Source organism: Bubalus kerabau, chromosome 4 (assembly GCF_029407905.1).
Source record: "Bubalus kerabau isolate K-KA32 ecotype Philippines breed swamp buffalo chromosome 4, PCC_UOA_SB_1v2, whole genome shotgun sequence".
NCBI lineage: Eukaryota > Metazoa > Chordata > Mammalia > Artiodactyla > Bovidae > Bubalus > Bubalus kerabau.
Window position 1 is genome coordinate 50,432,754 of NC_073627.1, and position 26,445 is coordinate 50,459,198.

Genomic DNA, 26,445 nt, shown 5'->3' on the forward strand with positions numbered 1-26,445 from the left:
GGGGTTGCACAGAGTCGGACATGACTGAAGCAACTTAGCAGCAGCAGTAATACACATTGGGTGCTTACCGTATACATGCATTGCAGAAGCTCCTCTTGTAGTAACTGATTTAATCCTACAATAAGTACCACGAGTTTACCTTCTACTTTACAGAGGAGGAAACTGAGGCTTAAAGAGGTTAAAAAAAAAAAACTGGCCCAGCTGAGATTCAAGCCCAGGTCCACCTGATACCAACTGCTGTTCTCCATAGCCTTTCACTACCCACACTGCCCAATGGCCTTGACCTCATCCCATCAATGACCCTATGTGGTACCAAGCACTGCTTCCTTCATATGAAAGACATTGCCATTCCCTTAGGTCACAGGAAACACTGCCTCAGACCTCAGACTCCCCTGGGGGATCAGAGCTGAGGGAGGAAATTCCCTGGGCTTCCTGCCTCTTCAGTAAAAGAAAGAGGCAACGTGTCCCATGATGGAAAGAGTCTGGGCTTTGGAACAAAATGGATCCAGGTTTGCATGCTGACATCCACATTCAGTAACTTACTGAAGTTCAGTAAGTTACTGAATGTCTGAGAGCCTCAAAGTTCTCATCTGTGAAGTGGGGGCCCATTCGTGAGTGGTGAGAATTGGACTCCAGTCCAGCGCCTGGCATGAGATGGGAGTCTTTTCTCTTGGTTAGTAATCTGTCCCTTACTGATTCTGAAGGAACCTCTACTGTGCCGGTGCCCCCTCTTCAATGGAACTGCTATGGAAGAATAGGTTACTACCCTCGAAGAGGCACTGGTCACCTGGCATGCATCTCTGGGCTGCTACCTTTGGCCACTTCCTTTCCCTTGACAAGATGCGTCTGATCCATCCACCAGTGGAATTTCTCTTTCCTCTGATGGGAGTTCTCTCCCTTTCAGCTCTCCATTCCCCAGTCTGCTAAGACATTATTTGACCTGGCTTCCCTCATAGCTTGGGCTTCCCTCAGAGCTCAGTTGGTAAAGAATCTGCCTGCAGTGCAGGGGTTCGATTCATGGGTTGGGAAGATCCCCTGGAGAAGGGAATGGCAACCCACTCCAGTATTCTCGCCTGGAGAATCCCATGGACAGAGGAGCCTGTCAGGTTATAATCCACGGGTTGCAAAGAGTCAGACAGGACTTAGCGACTAAACCCCACCACCACCTAGCTGCTCTGTGCCTTCACTGGCCTTGCAGACCCTGGAGCCTGCACACCAGGGCATGGTCTGCCAGGGCAGTGCCATATCTGCTTTCCTCACGTTCTACCCCCCACGATCTGAGCACTGTGCCTGGCATACAGTAGGTACTCAACAATTGTGTGATGAGTGAGTGAAAGAATGAATGATTAACACATAGTGTGTATGGCCTAAGTGGAGAGCGAGTCATTCTGCAAACGTTTGCAGAGGACCTATTGTTGGCTGTGGGCGGAGAGTCAGAGATAGAAGGTCTGCTAGGCTCCCTGGGAATCAGGGTACATTATGTGCAGCTTCTCTGTTACATGTTTTATATACATCGTCTCATTTAATCCTCAAAAGAACTCTATATATGTCAGGGAAACCCCCATTTTACAGGGAAGACTAACTTGCCTGTTACCCACCTAGGTGGGGTGTCTAACCCAGGCCTTCCTGACTCCAGCACGGGCGTTACCTCCTCACCCGGCAGACCATCGAGCACAGGGATGAAGCTCGTGGGCTCCAAAAGTCAGACAATTCGGATTCAGAGCCTGACTTGCCTCTTACCAGCAGTGGAAATTCTGACAACTCATGGGTCTCTTCAAGGCTTAGTTATCTTATCTGTGAAATAAGGATGGGGGTATTTCCTACCTCAAGGATTGTTGTGAGAATGGAATGAAGCAATTTAAGTAAAATACCCTGAGTCAAGCACAAAAGTCTTTGGTGACAGCAGCCAGCCATAACAGGGGCAGGAGTAGTAATTGTAATAGTAATGGAGGTACTAATGGTGGGCTTCCCTCATAGCTCGGTTGGTAAAGAAACTGCCTGCAATGCAGGAGACCCAGGTTTGATCCCAGGTCGGGAAGATGCCCTGGAGAAGGAAATGGCAACCCACTCCAGTATTCTTGCCTGGAGAATCCCATCGACAGAGGAGCTTGGCGGGCTACAGTCCATGGGCTTGCAAAGAGTTGGATACGATTTAGCGACTAAACCAGCAACCAATGAATGATGGTAGGAATGGTGGTGATGGCAGTAGAGGCAGGAGGAAGTCTGGCGGTGCTAGTATTAATAGTGGTAGCAGCTACAGCTACCAGGAGTGATAGTGGTGGAGAAGGCAGTGGCACCCCACTCCAGTACTCTCGCCTGGGAAATCCCATGGGCGGAGGAGCCTGGTGGGCTGCAGTCCATGGGGTCGCTAGAAGTCGGACACGACTGAGCGACTTCACTTTCACTTTTCACTTTCATGCATTGGAGAAGGAAATGGCAACCCACTCCAGTGTTCTTGCCTGGAGAATCCCAGGGACGGGGGAGCCTGGTGGGCTGCCGGCTATGGGGTCGCACAGAGTCGGACACGACTGAAGCGACTTGGCGGCGGCAGCAGCAGTGATAGTGGTAGTAGTGGTAGCAAGAACAATGGTAGCAGCAATCATGGTAGCAGTAACAGTGAGAGTACTGATAGCAGTAGTGCTGGTAGTAGTCATTGCTGTTCAGTCGCTCACTCGTGTCCCCCTCTTTGCTACCCCAAGTACTGCAGCACCCCGGGCTTCCCTGTCCTTCACCATCTCCCAGAGCTTGCTCAAACTCATGTCCATTGAGTCAGTGATGCCATCCAACCATCTCATTCTCTGTCACCCCTTCTTTTCCTGCCTTCAATCTTTTCCAGCATCAGGGTCTTTGCTGATGAGTTGGCTCTTCGCATCAGGTGGCCACAGTATTGGAGCTTCAGCTTCAGTATCAGTCCTTCCAATGAATATTCAGGGTTGATTTCCTTTAGCAGTTGTGGTAGGGTGATTTGAATTTCAGTGTATCCAGAAGCCAACGCAGTGATTTGAGGAGGTTGAATGGGTTTGTCCTCTTAGTGTCCTACCACATTAACCCGGAGACTGTGTGACCACAGGAGCAGGAGAGGGTGCGACTCAAATCCAGCACTCAGGAAGCTCCCTAGTGGCCCAGTGGTGAGGACTCCGAGCTTCCACTGCAGGGGGCAGATACTTGGTCAGAGAACTAAAATCCTGCAGGCCACACGGCAGAGCCAAAAAATAAGAAGAAACCAAGTAATCCAGCACCTAAATGCCAGAGCCCCTGAGAACAGAACAGGAGAGCTGCAGCTCCCAGGCACAGTTCTAGACGGGAGAAGTTACTAGTCACCCATGGGACCTGAGCCCACCCCCAGGGAAACACACCTGGGTGAGGAATGGGGTGAGAGGTGTGCCCTAAGGTAACTCAAGGAGAGTTGGCTTTAGAGACGATTTTATTACTGGCATTTCAGGCAGACCTCACGAGAGCAAGTTTGCACAGAGGAAAACAGGAAGGTCAGGGGCACAGAGGCAGCAGAGCAGCGGGGATGATGCTCCATCTGACAGTGATGCTGGGACAGTGTCGGCTTGTGCGCCCCACTCTCAAACAGCGTGGAAGCAAAGGAGCCCCAGGTTTCGGCCAGTTCCCCTTCTTCTCTCACTTGTCTGGACAGTTTTGCGTGAGTTTGAGAGCCACTGGTCTGGAAAGACATGGTGGCCAGTCGATGGGGAGAGAGTTTAAAAGGTCGAAGAGTCATATTTAAAGAAGCCACACACACACACACACAGAGGCCTAGAGTAGGGCAGAAGGCTGAGTACATGTTGTGGGTGTCAAAACCAAGAACGTGGCTTTGGAGCAAGAAGGACTTGGGTTCAAATTCTAGCTTCTGTGGCTATGAGACCTCAGACAAGGGGGTAATATTAGCCTGCTAGTGTCGTTAGGCAGATTAAATGAGACAACATCTGTAAAGTAATTAGCATGTGCTACTAAGTAGCAGATACTTAGTAGTAGCTTCATTGACTGCTCAAAGAAAGGCAGCTATGATGATGATGATGATGATGATGATCTTTATTACTGAGTGAAAGTCGCTCAGTTGGTCTGACTCTTTGCGACCCCATGCCTGCCAGGCTCTGTTTGTTTTGCCCATGAAAATCATTGCAGTTTGACTCAGCCCTGAAAAGTAAAGTGTGTTAGTTTTTTGTCTGACTCTTTGAGACCCAATGGACGGTAGCCCACCAGGCTCCTCTGTCCATGGAATTCTCCAGGCAAGAATACTGGTGTGGGTTGCCATTTCCTTCTCCAGGGGATCTTCCCAACTCAAGGATTAAATCCAGGTCTCCCACATTGTAGGCAGATTCTTTAACAACTAAACTACAAGGGAAACCCATTACTATTACATTGGGTTTCCCATGATGGTTCAAGCAGTAAAGAATTCGCCTGCAGTGCAGGAGACACAGGAGACTCGGGTTCCATCCCTGGTTCGGGATTGCAGAGGAAATGGCAACCCACTCCATTATTCTTGCCTGGGAAATCCCATGGACAGAGAAGCCCAAAGGGCTGCAATCCATAGGGTCACAAAGAGTCTGACATGACTTAGCACGCACACAGTGTTACATCAGCACAACAATGTAGAGACATTGCTGAGACTTCCGTGCTGGTCCAGTGGTTAAGAACCTGCCTGCCAATGCAGGGGACACGGGTTTGATCCCTGGTCTGGGAAGATTCTTCATGCCACGGGGCAAATAAGACCATGTGACGTAACTGTTGAAGCCCACACACCCTAGGGCCCATGCTCTGCAACAAGAGAAGCCACCCCAATGAAAAGCCCACAAACCATTACTGTCTAGTAGCCCCACGCTCATTGCAACTAGAGAAAGCCTGTGTATAGTAATGAAAACCCAGCTCAGCCAAAAATAAATAATAATTAATTTTTTAAACAGCTTTTACATCCACTCACACAGTCTTCTCAGTTATATGGTCTTACATGGGAACTGTCTCATATTTTGCTCAATTTGTGTCACAGGGATGGAACTGAACAAGGTTTCCAGACCCATGAAGGTCAGAATAAAAACACACATATATCTCTTGACTATTACACAATTATGAGTATAATTCTGGACGTAGAGTACTTGAGTGATGGGTAAACTCATGCATTGGCCAATGGTGAAATTGACAGCTTACAAGTGTTCCAGCATGGCATCTACTGGGGCAATCCAACAATCACCTCTTTAGCACCTGCTGTATGCCAAGAACACCGGGAGAGCCTGCTCTGGGGAGCCTGTCCTAGGTGTCCCTCTGTGGGGGAGCATTGCCAGGCCAAGATGGCGACCATCAGGCTCTCTCACCTCATTTCCTGTAGACAATGACTTAGCACGCTTATGTGATAAATGAGCTCATATAGGATATGGTACAGGTGCACCATTATACAATTCTTAGGAGAGTTGTCGCTTCTGCTGGCAGTGCTAAATAAGGCCACTCGGAAAGTCCCTGGCTGCTGCATCAAAATAAAGTGTGTCTACAACTCCCATGGCTCCTTGAATCTTCTTCCAGTTCCCCAGCTTGCACTTCACCTACCTGGAGTTCATTGATCGGCAGGACATTCCTTTCCTTGTTGTTAAGTGATGGCCCTGAGAGAGTCCCCTATACTTCTTCCCTCTGCTCTGACCAAACTGACCCCACTCCTGGGCAGAAACACTGGCATGGAACAGAAGGGACAGTACAAGAAACTAACTTGGTCCAGTGAATTTAGGCATTTGATTTTCAAGTTCAAGATCATTTCCTCAGAGACTAGACAGAACTGATACATCAGTTACTCTGACACTGAAGGACAGAAAGAACTGCAAGGCCTGCTTAAATAAACTCAAGAGAACCCGAAGGGGTGAAGGTCCATTTTAAATATCCTTCTTGGCCTCACTGCTCTTTCTGCCTTACTGGTCTCTGTTTCCTCATCTGGAAAATGAGGATATGAGACCGGCTGGTCACCGAGGTCATTTAAGGAGACCCTGGATATGGCTCCATGTGGCACCCGACGATGGGTGAATTCTGGCTCTTCTCCAGTCGTGAACTCCCCATGTGACCAGGACCCAGAGTCATTATTCCCTCTGCCCTGCCTCCATGTGCCAGTGACCACTGAGCTTGCTCTCGACATCTCTAGGAACCATCCCAGCTAGATCTCTGATGCCACTTCTAAAGTTCTTCCCAGCCCTGCCTTCTCTGCTCCCAGCCATGACTCAACACTGGCGGGGTGGGGGGGGATTGGAGGGCTTGAATAATGAGTTTCACTTCTTCCTCTCTGTCTCATTGCTGGGTAATTTCATGATGACATGCTCCTCCAGAGATGGTCAGGGACACTTCAGGTAGATGAAGGCAAATACCACTGTTCCTTGATGTCTGTTTCCTCATTCACAAAATTAAGTGCATGCTTCGTTTTTAATCGACAGCATCACCCCTAAAGAAATTTTGAATGACAATCCTATCATTCAATATCTCAGGCAGAAACCTGGATCAGTGACTCCTTTCTCACAAATTACAAAATGAATAACCTTGCCTCTCCTCCTGTGCTCCTGCCCTCTCTCTTCAATCCAGAAATGCAGGGGCTCTTTCGAGGGCATTTACCCCTTTAGAGAGGAGGGGAAATGATGGGTATTCATATGAGGTTTCTTTCTTGCCTGATTCACTCTCTGTCTTTGTGGCTGAACATTTGAATAATTATCATTCAACAAGCAGAATGGTTAGCCTTCAGTAGCTGGGTGACTCCTAAAAATGAGAGTGTGTAGGAGAGGGGAGCATCCAGGAGTCTAGGACAGTGCCCAAGTCAATGTCCCTTGTTACAATCACAGAATGCAGGTTAGTCCGGAAGTTCCCAGTACCGCCACGCATCACCCAAGCCTCTTGGGAGAGCTTCTTGGGTAGGAGCTGGGCTCAGGTGAAGAGGTAGTGATAAATGAACCATACCTCAGAAGAATGGCCATGTGACTGAGATAAAAATGATCTGCTCTGCAGATGGTGAAAAGATGAAACCAGGCAGGACTGAAATGCAAACACCAGAGGAGTTTTTCATTCATTCACTCATTCATTCAAAAAACACTTATTGGGGACCACTACGTGCCAGGCATTGTTCTAGATTCTGGGGTTATATGGGTTGCCCAGGTGGCACTAGTAGATTCTACCAGCAGAGAATGAGCCCGACCTCGCTGCCCCCACCCCACTGGAAAAAAAAGGAATCCCTGCCTTCCTGGGGCTTAGTGTTGAGAAAGCAGACAATAAACCGAATTAAGTAGTTCAGCACATGACTTGTCAGATAATGATAAATGCTTTGGAGAAGAAGAAAAAAAGGCAAGGGAATGGGGCTTGAGAATATCAAATAAGAGGTGGGCTACAGTTTTATTAAGGGTGAGCAGGAAAAGCCTCAGAGAGAAGATGACAAATCAGTAGAGACTTGAGGGAGAGATCTTTGGGGAAAGCCTCCCAGGGCAGGGAAAGAGCAAGTGTAAAGGCCCTGGGGCAGGGATGTGCCTGGCAGTTTCCAGGAACAGCAAGGAGACCCTGTGGCTGGAGTCAAGTACCTTCCATCAGGCTTTTGCTCTGAATGATACAGGAAGCCACTGTATATTTAGAAGCAGAGAACAACATGAATCTCTTTTTTTTTTTATTTTTTTATTTTGACTGTACATAAGATTTCTCTAATTTCTGTGCACAGGCTTCTCATGGCGGCAGCTTCTCTTGTTGTGGAGCTCAGGCTCTACGTGCTCAGGCTTCAGTAATTGCAGCACGTGGGCTTCAGTAGGGGTGGTGCACAGTTTTAGTTGCCCCCCAGCATATGGAGTCTTCCAGGGATCGAACCCATGTCCCCCACATTGGCATGTGAATTCTTAACCACTGGACCACAGGGCAAGTCCAAATATTACCTTTTGGTTGAACGAAAACTCCTTGGCTGCTCTGTAGAGAACAGGCTACAGGGGGCAAGAGCAGAAGCAGGGGGACCAGATCAGACAACAGGAAAGATGCCTGGGATGACGGAGGGGGTGTTGATGGGGGTGCCAGGAAGGGATCAGATTCTGGGTTTATTCTGAAGGAAGATCCAACAGGGGTTGCTGAAGGTAAGATACAGGTGTCAGGGACAGGGATGCCTTCTTGTTCGGAGGCACGAACCAGTAGAAAGATGGACGTACCATTTATAGAATTGGGGGATCGGAGGAAAAGTAGGTTTGAGGAAGGAAATAGGAAGCCGTGTATAAACAGTAGGAATGGGGAGATACATGTGGCATGCTGGCCCCACCTGGAAGTGGGCAGTTCAAAAAATCCTATAGAGAAGCAAGTCAGTCATCAATGCACAAGTGATGTGGCAAGGAGGGGAAGTTCAGGTTTTTTGAGTCAGAACACCTGGTTTGGAGTCCCATATTTGCCACTCTAGTTGAGGGATTTGGGGGCACGACATGTAAGCTCTCTATGCTTTTCTAAAATTATTATTGTTTTATTTTTAATTGGATGATAATTCCTTTACAATGTTGTATTGGTCTCTTCCACACAACAGTGTGAATCAGCCATAAGTAGGTGAAAGTGAAAGCAAAATCATTCAGTGGTGTCCGACTCTTAGTGACCCCATGGACTGCAGCCCACCAGGCTCCTCCGTCCATGGGATTTTCCAGGCAAGAGTACTGGAGTGGGGTGCCATTGCCTTCTCCGATAAGTAGGTATACATATATTTCTTCCCTCTTGAACTTCCCTTCCCAAAAACCCCTGCCATCCCACCCCTCTAGGTTGTCACAGAGCACCAAGTTAAAGCTCTCTATGCTTGAATCTGCTTATCTTCAAAATCTGAAAACATAAATACATATGTATATATATGCACACTTTGTAAAATGCAGAATATTATATACAAAGCAAGAGGTTCGGGGCTAGGAGACCCGACTCTGAAAACACAGAAAGCCAAACGTGAAGCCTCTTAGTATAAATATGAATTTGGGCTGGTTTCTTTACCTCTTAAAAGTCTTGTTTTCCTTGTTTGTAAAGTGGAGATGACACAGCCTACCTTACAAGACTGTTCTGAGAATTCTTGAGCTAAAAATTTTAAAGTACCTAACAAAGAGCTTGGTACCTAGTAGGTGCTTAATAAATTATGGCCATTGTTACACGTAAATGTAACTGTTATTATAGATTGATTTATTCAGACATTGGCCTTCTGAGTGTGTGGTCACCTGTACAAAAATTCAGAGTGGACAGACAATATTATTTCAGGGAAACAGACAGTGTTATTTCAACATGCATTGTAATATATTACAATATATTACAACTGATATTGTAATATATCAATAAATAATTTATTATGTGCCCATGTATACCCTCTGAGAATGTGAGCTTGTAGGGAACTGCTGGGAGCTGAGAAATAATAAAAGACTTTAAACATTCAATCAAACTTTCTGAAGACAAAGAACCTACTTTTCTTTGTATCGTCGGCTGCTGGCCTGGTTCAGTGACTACACCCAAGAGGTACTTTATAGAGAGATTGTTGTTGTTTAGTCACTAAGTCCCGTCTGACTCTTTGTGACCCCGTGGACTGTAGCCTGCCAGGCTCCTCCGTCCATGGAATTCTCCAGGCAGGAGTACTGGAGTGGGTTGCCATTTCCTTCTCCAGGGGATCTTCCTCACCCACGGATTGAACCCCAGTCTCCTGCATTGCTGGCAGATTCTTTACTGTCTGAGGCAGCAGGGAAGCCCTTATAAATAGGCTCAAAGAAAGGGATCTTAGAGCTCATTTTGTTCAGTCATCTCCTTTTACTATCAAGAAAATCAGAGCCCAGAGAGGGCCAGTGACTTGCCAAAGTGGCCCAGCAAGTAAGTGGCCCAGCAGACGGAGGGCTGGTGCTCAGCTTGCCTGACTGTGAGGTCAACGGCTTTCCACCATACCTCTCACAGATGAGGAATGATCGAATCCAGCGGTGGCTAAATCAGGAGACTCTCATGACGTGAACCCATATAGGTCTCTTTAATGGGCTCATTCTGTCTGACAGAGATTCAGAGATTGTCCCCTTGTAGGGACAATACGACAGAGCAGGGGTTCTGGAATGGTCCTCTGAGCCTCCTGGATTTCTCTGGGGCCGGCAGTGTTTGCACTGGCCTAGACATTTTCCACCAAACCTCCCGGCAAATATTTGAAGGCCTTGATACAATGCCACACAAATAACCGTATCTAAAGCTCTCCCGTGTAAACAGCGTGGAGTCCTTAGTCAGTCAGCAGTGATCAGAGGAAAAAAAACAAAACCAAAACTTAGCTCCTTGAAATAGTTTTTGAAAGGTGAACCTCAAAGACCACCTAAAAGGTGGCACATTTTTGTTGTAGTTAAAGTCACAAATGTTATTTACACTATTCATTGCAAACTGGGAGAGGTGTGTGTTTTCCATGATACAGAAGAAATTTCCTGTGATAGCAAAAGTGGTTTTAAAAAGTAACTTTTTCCCCAATATTTTAACCATTAAAAAAAAATAACATTTCATTTTATTTTTATTCTTTTAACTTTTTATTTTATATTGGAGTATATCCTACTCACAATGTTATGATCATTTCAGGTGGACAGCAAAGGGATTCAACCATATAGATACATGTACTCATTCTCCCCTAAACATAAAAAGTAACTTTAAAACGTCAAAAAACTGTCTCTCATTCTCTCCCAAGCTTTGCATGTACCACGTGTTAACAACTCCTATCTGATATGGACAGGGGAAAGACTGTAGAATTAGATTAAGTGGAAGAAATTTTTTCTGCTCTGAATTATGAGATGGTTCCTATAATATTTCCCATCTTTGGCAGAGGGATAAAAAGTACTATTTCTTCACATATTAGCAAATCCGGCAGTAGCACTAAAGCAGCTTTGGACCGGAAGATAGGGAGAAAGTCACGTGAAATCTCAGTATAGTGGTTAAAGTTTAGACCAAAGAAGCCACGGTGGTAACCACAGGTTAGAAGTCCCAGGACCATCACCCAGCCTGACTACCTGTCCGTTACCACCCACCACTCCTGACTTTCAAAGAGTCTTCATACAATCATCTCAGCTCTGTTCTACCTTCAAACCTTGTACATTGAGAATTCCACTACTTTACCTCAGGTGATCACAGATTAGTTGGATCAACTACCTGTCACCAGAAGGCAGGAACAAAATAAACTTAATATATTATTAGTGACAATAGAAGCAATTAACATTTATGAAGTCTCAGTTTCTGACAACACTGTGCATTCTCTAATCTAATCTGCACCAAAACTATGAATTTACACTCTGTTAGATCCATTTTTACCCACGTTGAACTTAGGTCCTAACTAGTACATTATTATAATTTAAATACATGAAACTTCTTTATAAATGATAGAATTTCCAGATTATACAAACCTTAAAAGATCATAGTATCTTATTTTTTAATAATTTTGTTTGCTTATTTATTTTACTTTTGGCTGTGCTGGGTCTTCATTGCTGCGTGGGCTTTTCTCTAGTTGCGGCAAGCAGAGGCTACTCTCTAGCTGTGGTGGGCAGGCTTCTCACTGGGGTGGCTTCTCTTGTTGTAGAGCACCGGATCAAACATGCAGGCATCAGTAGTCGTGTTCCATGAGCTTTGTTACTGCTCTGAGATGTGTGGGATCTTCCCAGACCAGGGATTGAACCCATGTCTGCTGAGGCAGATTCCTATCCACTGTGCCACCAGGGAAGTCTCATATGATGTTAATTAGTAACTTGCATGTTTCTTCTCATCACTAATACTTGATTGGGAGTAATTCATAAGCTATTACTGCTGCTGCTGCTGCTAAGTCACTCCAGTCGTGTCCGACTCTGTGTGACCCCAGAGACGGCAGCCCACCAGGCTCCCCCGTCCCTGGGATTCTCCAGGCAAGAATACTGGAGTGGGTTGCCATTTCCTTCTCCAATGTGTGAAAGTGAAAAGTGAAAGTGAAGTCGCTCAGTCGTGTCCGACTCTTCACAACCCCATGGACTGCAGCCTACCAGGCTCCTCCGCCCATGGGATTTTCCAGGCAAGAGTACTGGAGTGGAGTGCCATTGCCTTCTCCGAAGCTATTACTAGGGTCATACTATAAAAATGTTTGAAACTTTTTCCTCATTTAATCTATTGAAATCTCTCTAAATAAATAAGGATTTCAAAGTGTCAACAGCAGCTATAATTATTGAAACTTGTACTTTTTCATTTTGCTTTAATTTTTTTACAATGATTATATATTACCAAGAAAAAAAATTATTTTCATTCTTGAAAAATTAAAAAAAAAATTCTGCTATTGCATGGGCCTGTGGCAAAATATTGACATAAATCCATTATCACAATAAGTCAGTGATAATCATTTACACTTGCTTAAGAGCTATATACCCACTCCAGTGTTCTTGCCTGGAGAATCCCAGGGACAGGAGAGCCTGGTGGGCTGCTGTCTATGGGGTTGCACAGAGTCGGACACGACTGAAGCGACTTAGCAGCAGCAGCAGCAGCAAGAGCTGTATGGTTTGCAAAGCACTTTTGCTTACTATGGCAGTTTAATCCTCACAGTAATTCTATATAATACAAAATATGATGCTCTCTTTCTGGGCAAGGAAACTGAGGCTGGCAGCATTACAGTTTGTATGACTCAAGGTTATTTGTTTCTATAAGGTGGAACTTGAACTTGGCACCTTGACTCCAAGTGCTTCACATTATCCACTACGGCAGTATCTTCCTAATATTACCAATCCATGTGCCCCGGGTCCTAGATATTTTCTGGATACTGCTCTATCACCTCTTCTTAAAGTTTGCAATATGGGTTTTCACTCCAAGGATCTACTGTTTTAAAAAGGATATCTATATTGTAACAGCTGCTCTCGATTGCTGGAGAGATAAAGATAACTTGTTCTTAGCTAGACCATCTGCGGAAAGATGAAACACACGTTGTAAATAGGTGTTTACCACCTCCTGGAAGGTCCTCCCCCACCTTCCCTGGTTGCAGGCTTCCCTGAGCCCTGACTGCTCTCAGAGTCCAGGTCAAGGGAGAAACTTCCAGAGAACAAGGATTAATAATGTACCCATTTTCAGATGCAGAAACTGAGCTCCAGAGAGGTTAAGTCCTTTAGTCCCCTGTCACAGAATGGAATGGAAATTCAGACCCGGCAATCTCTCCCCGCTGCCCGTGGGCTTGAAGTCTCCTCTGGACAGCCCCTGAGGAGTATACAACGGAAAAGAGGGAACCAGGGACCTTGGTTTGGTTTTTTTTAAGTACACACACAAACACACACACACCCCTCAGTGTGAGCATGCATGCAGGAAGCAGGTAAACTGAACAGCAAATGCTCAGAGAAAGAGACAGTTGGGGATTGGGAAGCCGGTAATGAACAGGTAAGAAAGGAGCCTCTCTTTTTACTTGATCCAGTTTTGATTGTTTTCTGTTTTGCATGTCTGTTAGGTTCTTAAAAATTGTGGTAAAACAGAATATATCGTCTTAATCGTTCTTAAATGTACATTTCAGTGGTATCACGTGCATGCATAGTGCCCTGTAACCATCACCATCTTTCTCTAGAACGGTTTTCATCTGGCCAGACTGAAACTCTGCACCCATTACACAATAACTACCCTTTCCCCACTTCCACCACCCCCACCCTGCCTTGAAACGGTCTCTGTAGTCTCTCCTCTATAAATCTGATTGTTCTCCGTGTCTCCTCTGAGTGGACTCATACAGTATTTGTCCTCTTGGAACTGACTTCTTTCACTTAGCACAATGTCCTCAAGGTTCATCTGTGTTGTAGCATTTGCCAGAATCCCCTTCCTTTCTCAAAGCTGGAAAATATTCCACTATATGTGGACACCACATTTTGCTTATCCATCCATCTGCTCTGGCCACTTGGGTTACTTCCACACGTTAGCTGGTTTGTTTTTTTTTTTTTTTTTTTCTTTGTTCTTTTTGTCATCCTGCATGGTTTGTGGGATCTTAGTTTCCTGACCAGCCAATGAACCTGGGCCCTCAGCAGTGAAAGCGCTGAGTCCTAACCACTGGACTGCCAGGGAACCGCCCACACTGCAGCTATTGTGACCAGGGCTGCTGTGAACTTTTGTGTGCAAATATCCCCGCTTTCAGTTTTTTGGTATATCCCCCCAAAAGCAGAATTGCTGGATCATAGGGTGAAGTTTATTAGTTTTGTAACTTAGAAAACAAAAGTAGGTTGCTGTTTTTTTTTTTAAGTGAATACTCACATAGATTAGAAAAAAATGTTTACTAATGAGCCATGGGAGACCACAGTGAAAATGAAGAGCTTCAGGACCAGGGAGTGGGGCTGTTTGGATGCCAGGAGCAGCTGGTCGGTTCTTGTAGATGCTCAGTACAGGCCATTGTCCTCACAGGATGACTTCACCAGAGCGTCTTGACAAGTGGTAGATCCCAGAGGAGACGAAAAGACGGCTAGGAAAAAGGCGACAGTGGAGGACGGGGCGTTGCCACCGGCTTCCGCACTGTGTGACCAGGTACTTTGCTTCCTGAGACACCGTCCACCTTGACTCATCACAGATCTGTCATGAAAATACACCGTTCACTTATTCCTTCACCCAACAAGTATCACATCCTCCCAGTGCCAGGGCTAGATCAGATTCAAAACAGAGGCATATCTTTCAATAGATAATGCTTCAGGTTTCCTCTGGTGTAATTTTGTAAAGTAATTTTGCACTCTTCTTTTTTTGGCATTCTTTGATTCCAAAGAATATTCTTTTATTCCACATTGAAGTGCTCTTGTCTCACACCTCTTTTTTTTTTTCTAAGTTTTTATTGTGGTAGAATATACATAACTTAAAATATACATAAGTTTACAGTATTAATCATTTTTTAAAGTCTTTTTCAATGTGGACCATTTTTAAAGCTTTTATTGAATTTGTTACAGGATTGCTTCTGTTTTACATTTTGGTTTTTTGGCTGCAAGGCATGTGGGATCTTAGCTCCTCAACTGGGGATTGAACCCACACTCCCTGCTTTGGAAAGCGAAGTCTTAACCACTGGACCACCAGGGAAGTCCCCTAATCATTTTAGTTAAGAGAAAATATATGCTAGATTCCCTGTGTTGTACAGTGTATCCTTATAGTTTAATGTATGTCTGATAGTTTCTGCCTCTTAATTCCCTACCCCTTTATTGCTCCTTAGCTCTTCCATCTCTCCACTTGTAACCACTAGTTTGTTCTCTGAATCAGTGAATCTGATTCTTTTTTGTTACATTCACTAGTTTGTTTTTGTAAGTTTCAAATCTATTCCTCTGTTTTTAAAAGCAAGTCTCTTATTAAAAAGAAAAAAAAAGTGATTCTCTAAGAGCTGCAGACATGCCTTTGTTCTGGTGGCTCTATAACCCAGAAGGTCACCTCCCATGTCTTACAGGAGAGAACACGTGGGTCAGGAACTTCTGGGAAACCGCGGGTCCCTCCGCTCTCTGAAGAGCCCTCTGGCTTTTCTAATCCGTAATGGTCACCTCCAGCTGCAAGGAGTAGTTAATGAGGTGTGTGGGACAGTGATGGGAAACGGTCAGCCTCTATATCACTCCTGACACCACTGCTGAGCGAGGCCCATGGAGGGGAACTAGCCATCGGGTGAGAGAGATGGACCAGAAAACAATATCCACTTCATTAGCCGGTGTTTCTGAATGTGTGGAAAGAGGCCAAGGTCCAGCCCACAGACTGTGACGGAACGTTCTTACCAGGCTGAGGTCTGGGCAAAGGCCGGGCGGGGAGAACGCACGCTGCCTCCGCCCAGAGGGATCTTGGGGACATTCCCCCTCACTCTCTGCCTCCCTCTCTCTGTCTCTCTCCTTCTCTGTTTATTTTTTATTTGCTATTTAATGCCTGATTCCCTGGGGGGATAGGGAAGATAACAGGTTACTGTCTGGGAACGCCAGCCTGTGACTCAGTACACACCTGGGCACACAGCCCACCAGCTGCCAGTTTCCCCCTTGCCCAGCCGCTGGACCAATGCACGATGCCCCCACTGAGGCTGTAGAAGTCAAGCCAAGCATCTCTTCCTCCTGGGGCCTCAGCTCCAACCCACAGCAGACAGACACTGTCAGCCTGGATCAGGGATGGCCACTGTCCTGTCCCTGCAATGCCATGGGGCTCCAGCATGCTCTCCCCACCTCTCTGTGCCCACACCAGGCTCCCTAAGGGTGTTGAGGATGGCAGTGGTTACCAGGTGGGAGTTGGGAAGAAAGAGGACTGGTGGGGCCTGCAGCTGGAGCCCCAAACCCACCCCAGAAAGGATCTTCCCTAGGTCGGGAAGAGCCCCTGAAGTAGGAAATGGCAACCCACTCCAGTATGTTTGTCTGGAAAATTCCACAGACAGAGGAGCCTGGTAGGCTACAGTCCATACAGGCCATGGGCTCACGAAGAGTCGGACATGACTGAGCGTGCACGCACACACGCACCTTGCCTAAGGAGAGAGGTTCAGACCCCCGGGCATGGCATCCAGGGTTTGCTCATATCAGTCCTCCCTAACTTCCCAGCATCATCATTAGCAAGATCCCTCCACGGTCCAGACAACTCAGCTTGCCCTCTGCAGCCCCCATCACCTCTTCACCTACTTTCATACCTGCAAGCCTTTGCTTAATAATTCTTTCTGCCTGAAATGTTCTCTGAGTTCTTGTCAAAATTCTACTTACCCTTCAAGCGCTCTGAGTCCCCACAGAACTTGGCTGATTTCCCTAGTATTATTAGCATTTGCTTCTACTTATTCGTTGTGCCAAGTGGCTTACATATTTATCTTTCCTGCCAAATTCTACACTGTTTTCCTTTTGACCAATGAGGAAACTGAGGTTCCGAGTGGCAGCTTGCCCAGGGTCACATCTGGGAAGCAGGAGAGACAGGTTGCAAACTTAGATCAGCCTGATTCCAAGCCCTATCCTGAGTCCCCTATCATTGCTGCCTCTTGGCAAGTACAGAAAATGTGTGAAGCTAGGCAACACAAGATCTCACTGTACATCTTGAGCTTTCTGAGCACAAATGGAGAAATCTAAAAGTAGAAGGAATAGTTTTATCTCACAGGGCCGTTATGAAGAATGAATGAGATGCCTTATGTGAAGTGGTCAGCACTGTGCTTATTGTAAAGCCTGCTCCACCCTGTCTAGCAATAGGAGTGAGTATGTGGGGCTTCCCTGGTGGTCTAGTGGTTAAGACTCTGCTTCCACTGCAGAGGACATGGGTTAGATCACTGATCAGAAAACTAGGATCCCACATGTCACATGGTGTGGCCAAAAACAACATAAAATTATTCAACAAAACATTTTTTTAAAAAAGATAAGTGAGTGTATATGTGTCTATCTCTCCCATTATAAAACCAACTCTTTCAGAGCAGCAACGGAATCACATTCATCTCAGCACGACTAGACAGCTTCCTGAGTGCCCAGCATCCAGTAGGTGCTCAATAAATGTTTGTTGCATTGACTCAGCAGCCCTGTGTGCTCTTCACCCCCAGGCCTGGGAGCAGGGTCTGTGTCTAGTCACCTAGCATTAAAGACCTTGCTCATCCCTTAGCTGAGGCCCAGTGGCCACTTGTGCCTCAGATCAAGTCACCAGCCTCCTGAGCAGACACCACCCAGCAGAGCAGGGGCGTGTCCACCATGGAAGAAGAGGTGACACCGTTCCAGCTTTTCCATCATTTGAGTGTGACCTCAGGACTAGAATGGGGGGTAACTCTTTTTACCTTATCTTTAAATCTTATATCTGTTCTGGGCTGTGCCTTGTGCTAATCTCATCATTGTACAAACACAATATTGTGGAGAGGACTGTAGAGTCCAGCTTCAGAAGACTTGGGTCAATAGAGGGTGGTACTGGAATCTTTGGTGGGTCATTTTTCCTCTCTGAGCGTCGGTTTCCTCGTCTGTGAAACGTGAATACTAATGCCTGCCTTGCCTTCTTTGCAAGACTGTTTTGAGGATCAGATGAAAGGAGGAAGCTCTTTGCACACCATAAAACACTGTACAAATGTTAAGAGTTCTTTATGTGGCTGGAATCGCCTTAGACAGGAAAGACTTTGACCTCTCTCTCTCTAACACATCACAAGATTTCTCTGCCCTGAAACTGTTTAGGGTGCTTCGCTATGCCCTTTCTCTCCCGTCCCATTTGGGTTTGGAAGATGCCAAGGCCCCAGAAGGAAGGTACTTAATGGAGCACCATGGAGTCCTCAGTTCAAGGCCAAGGTTCCACTCCTTAACCGTTTGTGGGTCCTTGGGCCAGTATTTACCCTTTTAGAGCCTCTATTTCTTCATCATTAAAGCAGAACTGATGCTGCCTAGCTCACAGGTTTGCGGGAAGAATACAGAGAAGAGTACCATGAGGATCCCTCACTAACAATTCTTTGACTATTAATCTGAAAACAGATTCCAGGAAATCTTAGTAAAGGGTGTCGCCTTTCTTTCTTTTCTGAACACTAGCCTGGCCCATATTGTTGATTCAATAAACACTTATACAGCCCCTGCTGTGTGCTGGGCCCCCTGCCAACCTCACTTTTCATGGGTGTAGTAGAAGGGCTAGATTATTGCTCTGGAGTGAAGGCTGTCTATGCCAAGTGTAGTATTTATTAGTTTAATATCATACTAGGTCGCTCGTTTTTAATTTAATCTTTTACAAGCTCCTGGGAACACCCTATTTCTAAAAATGACCCAGCAAGAAGGAGGTGGGTTGTTGAATCAAATGAGAGAACTCTCCTCTACCCTTAGGAGTTTTCCTGGCAAAGATCATCTGATAGCAGCTTGTTTGGGGGAAATAAAAGCACAGAGCTGGAAGGGATTTCTAGAAAGGAAGCTGAGGGCTGGGCTGGTAGGATCTGACATCCTCCGGGAGCCATTTGTCCCAAGCTTGCAGCTGTCCCCGGAGGACTTCACAGGTAGTAGACACGTGGTTGTGTTTGTCAGTGAACTTACCCTAGAAGTTGTGGTTTAGGAGGAGGGAAGGAAGGGATGCAGGAAGGGGCCCTTGAGCTGTGTGCTATGATTGAGAAAGCACTTCATTCGAAACTAAGTCCAAGCCCTCTACAAGGTGTTTTCCTGTGTTATCTAATTTAATCCTTCCAATAACCCTAGGAGATAGAAATTCCACTATTATCACCATTGACATATGGTGCTAATATGAAGACTCAAATTAAGTAACTTTCCCAAAGCCACACCCACAAACAGCTGCTCTATTCGACTCCAAATCCAGGATCTCCCAGGTGATCTGTGCTAATATCTCTTGGGAAAGTTATTTCTCCTCCCTGAATCTGTTTCCTCATCCCAAAGATGAAGAAGTGAAGTGAGATGCCTCTCAGGTTCTCTTTCGGATACATAGTTTTATCCAAGGTTCGGCAAAACTGTAGCCCACAGGCTAAATCCAGCCAGCCAATTGTTTTTTGGTTTGGTTTTGCTGTGTCCTGCATTGCCAAGTGGATTTTTAACCACTGGATCACCAGTGAAGTCCATCCAATTGCTTTTGTAAGTAGCTTTATTGGTACTGCTGCTGCTGCTAAGTCACTTCAGTCGTGTCCGACTCTGGGCGACCCCATAGACGGCAGCCCACCAGGCTCCCCCATCCTTGGGATTCTCCAGGCAAGAACACTGGAGTGGGTTGCCATTTCCTTCTCCATTTATTGGTACAGAGCCACACAATTCATTTGTGTATTGTCTATGACAGCAGAATTGAGCAGTTGTGATGAAACTATAAGCCTCAAAAGCCTAAAACACTTACTAATACACTGATGTGCTCCGTCATGTCTGACCCTTTGTGACCCCATGGATGGTAGTCCACCTGGCTCCTCTGTCCATGGAATTTTCCAAGAAGGAATACTGGAGTGGGTTGCCATTTCCTACTCCAGGGGATCTTCCCAGCCCAGGGATCGAACCCGAGTTTCTTGCATCTCCTGCACTGCAAGCAGATTCTTTACCAGTGTGTTACGATCCAGCCCTTTATGGAAAAAGTTTGCCCACTCCTGAAACATGCTCGCCTGTAAGTTTCAGTGGTAATAAACCATACATGACAAGTGGGAAAGAATGTATAGGGCCATGCAGAAACTGTAAACAAGAGGGCAGTAAGGAGGTGGCTGCCACTGTTTACATTTTATGCTTTGGAATTATATACTTTTTACTAAGTTATCATTTGGTCTTCCCCAGTGCCTCAGACAGTGAAGAGTCTGCTTGAAATGCAGGAGACCAGAGTTCAATCCCTGGGTCAGGAAGATTACCCGGAGAAGGTAATGGCAACCCACTCCAGTATTCTTGCCTGGAAAAATCCCATGGATGGAGGAGCCTGGTGGGCTACAGTCCATGCGGTTGCAAAGAGTCAGACATGACTGAGCAGCTAACATGAACAGAGTTTTAATGTATAGCAACATCCACAAATCCTGAGTAGCCTGATGATATATCCACCATCCTGATCAAGAGAGAACTTTCCCAGCGTCCCAGAAAGCTCCCTCATTACCCATCCCTGTGAATACATCCCCCAAAGTAACCTCAATTTTTTTTAAGAGGACCATTGTAAAAGCCTTCATTGAATTTGTTACAGTGTTGCTTCTGCTTTATGTTTAGGTTTTTTTGACCACTGAGGCATGTGGGATCTTAGCTCTCCAACCAGGGATCATTCCTGCACCCTCTGCATTGGAAGGCGAAGATTTAACCACTGGACCACCAGAGAAGTCCCAAGTAGCCTCAAATTTAACCTCTATCACCATGGATTAGTTTTTCCTGGTTTTTAACTTTATATAAATGGAGTCACACATGATATACCCATTTGGGTCTGGGAAAGTTATTTAGACTACAACTTCCTTGCTGACAACTAGAAAAATCAAGTATAAATAAGGACACAAAAATCACTCTTAATGGTATTGTGGAGGAATGATTACTTGCTCATTTATTCAACAAGGTTTTATTGAGTGTGTTTTATGGATCAGACACCTCTCCAGACATTGAAGAGTAAGTCATGAGATGGTCTCCATCTTCTTGGAGTTTACTTTCCATGGTGTCCTATTTCTAGTACTACTCAGAGTTCCAGCCTGAGCTCATGTATCATCTGCCCAAAAGTCTGGAAATGGACAACGTGGTCATTCTGGAATTTCAAATCATGGAAAAAACGGGGAACTTAAATGGCCATTCAGACCAAGTGGCCATCTTTCAAAAGCAGAATCAGAGAAGGTGCCCAGCCAAGCCTTTTGGGGGAGGTGAAGAGTTACCAGGAAAAGAGTTTTGTATCCAGAGATGGGAACTCAGGCTCTAATGACACAGTCTAGAACGCTCTCTAGGCTGCAACGCTGCTGTCTTAACAATAAGGCTTCCAACCACTTTCAGACTAGGATAGGGTGGTATTCATGCTTAACTCTAGAGATGCTTTCATTGTGAGGCTTTCTAGAGACTCTCCCGAATCAATGTGGAGAGGGGAGCATCAGAGAACAGAGAGGACTGGGTTCTCCCAGCTGTAAGCAAATCAGGGGAACCGTGGAAAGTAGGAAGAAGACTGTGCACAAGCTTAGAAAGCAGGGTCCCCTGGGCTGTGAAGTTACGGGAGAGATTGAGGCCATGGGAACCACAAGGGCCCTTCTGTGAAACTTCCAAGACGGTGCCCAGAAAACTTTCATAGACTAATGAGCCAACTGTATTTTAAATTATCTTGGATCAGGGACTACATTTCCTCATAGAAAAATCTTGGGATGTGAACGAGTGGATTCATTGTTTGAGTAGAAGAACCTAATCTGGTCTCCTTAAATTCAGTAACTCAAAAAAGAAAAACAAAAGCTGGGAATAAAAGAGCCCCAGAAGATCAGCTGCCTTACTTCTTTGCATGTTTTCATGATGGGCTGTCTCTTTCTAAACATGTCAGACACTTGAACCTGCAGTTACCAACTCATTATTTTTTCACCGTCACAAAAACCCAGTAGAGTATTAGGATCATTTTCCGCCTAAGGAAGCTGAAGCTCAGAAGTTTGTGCAACGCAAGCTTATCCAAGTTGCACAGCTGGTTAAGTAGATTGCAGAACCCACATTTAGGTCTGTTTGACTCCAACATCTGTTCTCTATTCTCTGCTGTGGAATCACAGCAGAATCCCCTCTTTCAACTTCCCATCTCCCAACACAGTAAAACTGGAGCCCTTTCTCTTTCATCCTAAAGCCCTACTCAAAAATCCTGAGCCCCAATCTCAACCCTTCTTTAACTTATTACAGTAGCTCCAAGCCACCTCTTTAAAACGTCCTACATCTTTTCCCAGTTCTTTAAAATGGGGCTACTGTCTCAGTCCATCATTACTTTATCCTTTGTGAAGCATAAATAAGAGTATTTCAGTTATGTTCTGGCTTCTTCTTTTGAGAGGAAGCCTAACCAAAGTGTTTTTTGAGATAATTCATTTGGTGAATGTTTGTGACCCACATCCCAAAGGACCCCCTGCTGGGATCCTTACACTTTTTCTTTCTAAATTTCCATATGAATAGATAGATAATGGGTATGCCCACAGATCTATAGCTGCAGTTACTTGGTGAGCACCCATATTGCATCAGGTAGTATATACCTATACCTGAGCAAGCGGGTTACAGGAAGCTGCTGACTTTGACTAGCCAGATTACCTGGACACGCATAGGAAATTTCCTTGTGCTCTGGGCAACGTTCTGTGTGTTTCCATTGGCTGGGGTAGGGGGGAAGAATGGGTTTGCTGACACCTGAATTTTGAGAGATAAGGAAGCTTGCGAGTCAGACTGGGCACACAGCAGTCGGAACTGCAAATCAAAGCTTTGTTGTTAAAAGGGAAGTGATGGCTGGTTTTTTAATGGGTTTTCCCAGCTAAACACAGAAACTCATCTTCATTACACTTGACTGCTTCTATCATGATAGCAAGTGAGGGACAGAGAAAAAGCGATTGTTCTCCAGGGACATTTACTCTGAACACTTCATTATCCCTGCTGAGGGAAGCTGGGGAGGCAAAAAATGTTCTCCCATTGGGCTGAACTGTGAGGGGCAAGGAGGTGCCATATGTCACAACAAACTCCAAGACAATAAGGTGAAATGAAGAGCCCTCGTTTCTATGAACTTCTTACCCCTTTCTCGGGGAAAGACACTGAGATGCTGTAAAGGTCACCCAGAGCTCCGTGCACACAACCACCCCTTTCTCGTGGGTGGTCCAGGAGTACAGAGCAAACCCTGTAATTTAAAAAGTCAACCTAGGTCCTTAGTGGGGCTTCCCTGGTTGCTCAGTGGTAAAGAATCCTCCTGCCAATGCAGCAGACATGGGTTCCATCCCTGAGTCAGGAAAAAATCCCCTGGAGAAGGAAATGGCTACCCACTCCAGTATTCTTGCCTGGGAAATCCCATGGACAGAGGAGCCTGGCAGGGCCACTGTCCATGGGATCGCAAAAGAGTAGGACACGACTTAGGGACTAAATAACAACGACAGGCTCCTTAGCAGCCTGACTTGGATCAACAACATCTGGGCTTCAGCCCTGGTACCTGAACCAAGCAGACAGATCTGATGACCCTCCCCATTCCCACTCCTACTCCTGCTGAAATTCCCCTCTTCCTCCTAACTGCCTTTAAAAGGTGGGAAAGTGGGGGGACTTTGCTTAGAAGCTCCTTTGCAAATGCCCTGCTCATTCTGAATGTTTGTCCCTAAGCTCCCAGTCCCTCCAAGCCCAGCGCTGAATTTGCCTGGTTCTGAGAATCCTGAACCTCCCTAGGGCTAGATTTTACTACTAGGAACCGACTGCCTGCCTTCTCAGAAAAGTGTGAATACTGTTCCTGGAATACAGAGTTTCACAGGTGGGCTCACTCAATGTACACAATGCCACATCCTCTGGGCTTTAGGTTTCAGTATTTCTTAGGTGATGAACCTGGGGCTTAGAGAGGGGAAGGAGGTGTCCTCTGCCCCAGGAACTATGGGACTGTGAGCCATGGGTCCTAAAAAGCCCCTGCTACCCTGGATCTTCTGCAGGTCCAGGGCAGCCTGGAGTCGGGGCGCACCTCCTGCCTCCTTCCTCGCCCCTGAGCGCCTCGGGAAGATGCAGGTGAAACTCCGATAGCGCTGAGAGGTTCCCGGCTTCCTTCCTGGGCCGGGCCGGCGTGAACAATCACTTATGTCCCTCGCTGGCTTGGTCGGCCCCTTCCCAACTTGGCGTGGGAGTCGCCAGCCACCGCCGCCTTGACCTCGCGTCCACAGAGATCAGTCTCTGGCCCTGGGAACCGCTGTGTCCTGGAGCTGCTAATAAACCAGAAATCAGTGCGCCCAGAAGACGTGCGGCTTCAACTGCCCAGCCAACTTTCACTGGCAGAAAGGAGGCCCCGCGATCCCAGTTTTGCCCCGAACGCGCGCTTTGATATTCTGGGTTTTAAATCCCAGGGGCCCGGGCGCCCAGCTCCCCGCGGCTTGGCCGGGCTGGGTGCCGGTGCGGCCCCGCTGCACCCAGTTAGTCGGCGCCTCCTCTTCCCAAGGGTTCTCCCGGCCTCCTTCCCTCTGGCCTACGCTCTGGGGCCGACAGTTCTGTAAATCCAAGCCGCCAGCCCCGGCGCCCGAAGGCCTGGGGTCGGCAGAGCGGTAACTCAGGTAGAACTCAGTGCCCGCCACCCACCCTGCATTCCACACTCACCCCCGCCCAACACGCCCCTCTTTCCCCGGGTCTCCGCGTCCACTCCCCTGCGGTCAGTTTCCTCCTCCGCCGGCCCGGCTCTCCGGGCCCACTGCTCGCAGGTTGGTCGGGACGCGTGCGAGGGTACCACTCCTCCGTCTGCTTCTCCCAAGAGCACCCCAGCTTCCTCCAGCCCTCACCTGAGCCCCCGAGAGCAGTTTCTCCTTCTCTCCAGACTTAAAGCCGGACCCGCAGCGGGTGGAAAAGTCCCGGCGCCTTGCACACCAGGCTGCAAGCTACTTGTTTAACGAGTCCAAAGGTCAGCTGAAGTTTGGCTGATAGACGCAAGCGGTGCACGAATATCCTCAGACCCCCGGAGTGAATACCCTGGACCCTAGCATCCCGGCTCCCGGCTCGGGTCTCGGGCTCTCGGGTTTGCCTCTCACACTCTCACTCTCTCGGTTCCCCTCCCCCCGCGGCCCCCCACCCCCACCCCACGCCGCCGACCATTTGCATCTTGCCGAAAGCCGGGCCCTCCCCGCTAATTTGCATATCTTATATGGCCTAATGGTGGCGATCATGGCAAGTTAGAAGTTTTCTGACTCCTCTCGGAGGAGACTCCGGGACCCCGGGGAGTAACAGGTGTCTGGAGACTGAAGGGTGGGGGGGGTTCCTGGACTTGGGGTTCGCTTCTGAAACTCCCCTCCACCCTCCTCTCTCGCACCCACCCGCCCGCCCCCTCACCCCCTTCTTTCTCTGTCCTTGGAAAATGGTGTCCAAGCTCACGTCGCTCCAGCAAGAACTCCTGAGCGCCCTGCTGAGCTCCGGGGTCACCAAGGAGGTGTTGATCCAGGCCTTGGAGGAGTTGCTGCCGTCCCCGAGTTTCGGGGTGAAGCTGGAGACGCTGCCCCTGTCCCCTGGGAGCGGGGCCGAGCCGGACACCAAGCCGGTCTTCCACACTCTGACGAACGGCCACGCCAAGGGCCGCCTGTCCGGAGACGAGGGCTCCGAAGACGGGGACGACTATGACACCCCTCCCATCCTCAAGGAGCTGCAAGCGCTCAACACCGAAGAGGCGGCGGAGCAGCGGGCGGAGGTGGACCGGATGCTCAGGTAGGCGCGGGCCGAGGTGCGGAGGGGTGCGCCTGAACACCCGGAGCCCTGGGCCCCAGTGGCTGAGCCACACGGCCCCCGACTGCTGTTGCCAAGCCTGGTTTCCACCAGAGAAGTCCCCGGGGGGCGCTCCGCTTCTCTTCCAACACCTGGACCCCTCCCAGCCCCTCAGTCGGACGGCCCGAGCCCCGAAACTTCGTGAATTCCTGCCCAGCCCAGCGCCCGGGACCGGCGGGGCCCTCCAGGCAGTGTTGGGGTTCGGCCTGGGAGAACCGAGCTTGCAGAGCCCTTGCCCACGCGGCCGAAGGTGCGAATGGGCGCAGTGAAACCTCGGCGATTCGCCGGTGCGGAGGCTCCGGGCCCGCAGCAACCCCAGGCCACAAGCAGTTCTCCCGGGGAGCCGCATCTGCGGAACCGGCCTGGGGAGCCGCGTCCTGCGGCTCTCCGCAGAGGGACCGGCGGCTCCGGGGCAGGGATCTGGGGGGCGCCTTCTCCGATGGGCACTCTCGTCTGCAGCGCCCGAGCAAGGCCCCGAGGTTATCTGGAATCCCCAAAGCCCGTTTAGATCTGCGAAAGGAAATGCTTGCACGTTGTCGGGTTGGAGTGGACTCGCAAGGGGCAATGAAACCGCGTCTCTAGCAAGCGAGGAATCAGTGCGTTCAAGCCTCGGGTTTGCGGTGGATTTGGTGGGAGAAAGGAGGGCGTTCCCGGATCTCGCCGCTGACACCCCGGCGTCCCCGAGTAATCCAGGCAGGCCGGTCGCCCGGCCGTCTGTCTCCCGGCCCCGGGTGGTTTGCTAAGACTTTCTGAGCGACCT

At 47.7% G+C, this 26,445-nt stretch overlaps 1 protein-coding gene and 1 long non-coding RNA gene across 5 annotated transcripts in view; one reads left to right on the top strand and one right to left on the bottom strand.

Moving 5' to 3' along the window:
- Window positions 1-14,206: 14,206 nt before the first annotated feature.
- Window positions 14,207-24,905, bottom strand: LOC129649668 (uncharacterized). Its single transcript, XR_008713211.1, has 3 exons — window positions 24,716-24,905; window positions 23,914-24,148; window positions 14,207-14,490 (listed from the first exon to the last, which is right to left on the bottom strand). It is a non-coding gene; the product is annotated as an uncharacterized LOC129649668 (long non-coding RNA).
- A 364-nt stretch (window positions 24,906-25,269) lies between these two features.
- The window catches only part of HNF1B (HNF1 homeobox B), a 61,125-nt gene continuing 59,949 nt past the window's right edge, over window positions 25,270-26,445 (top strand). For all 4 annotated transcript variants that reach the window (XM_055577324.1, XM_055577325.1, XM_055577326.1 and 1 more), the window contains exon 1: window positions 25,270-25,628. In XM_055577324.1, coding sequence (XP_055433299.1) covers window positions 25,285-25,628 — 344 coding nt within the window. In that variant the 5' untranslated portion in view covers window positions 25,270-25,284. The remainder of the gene's footprint in view (window positions 25,629-26,445) is intronic.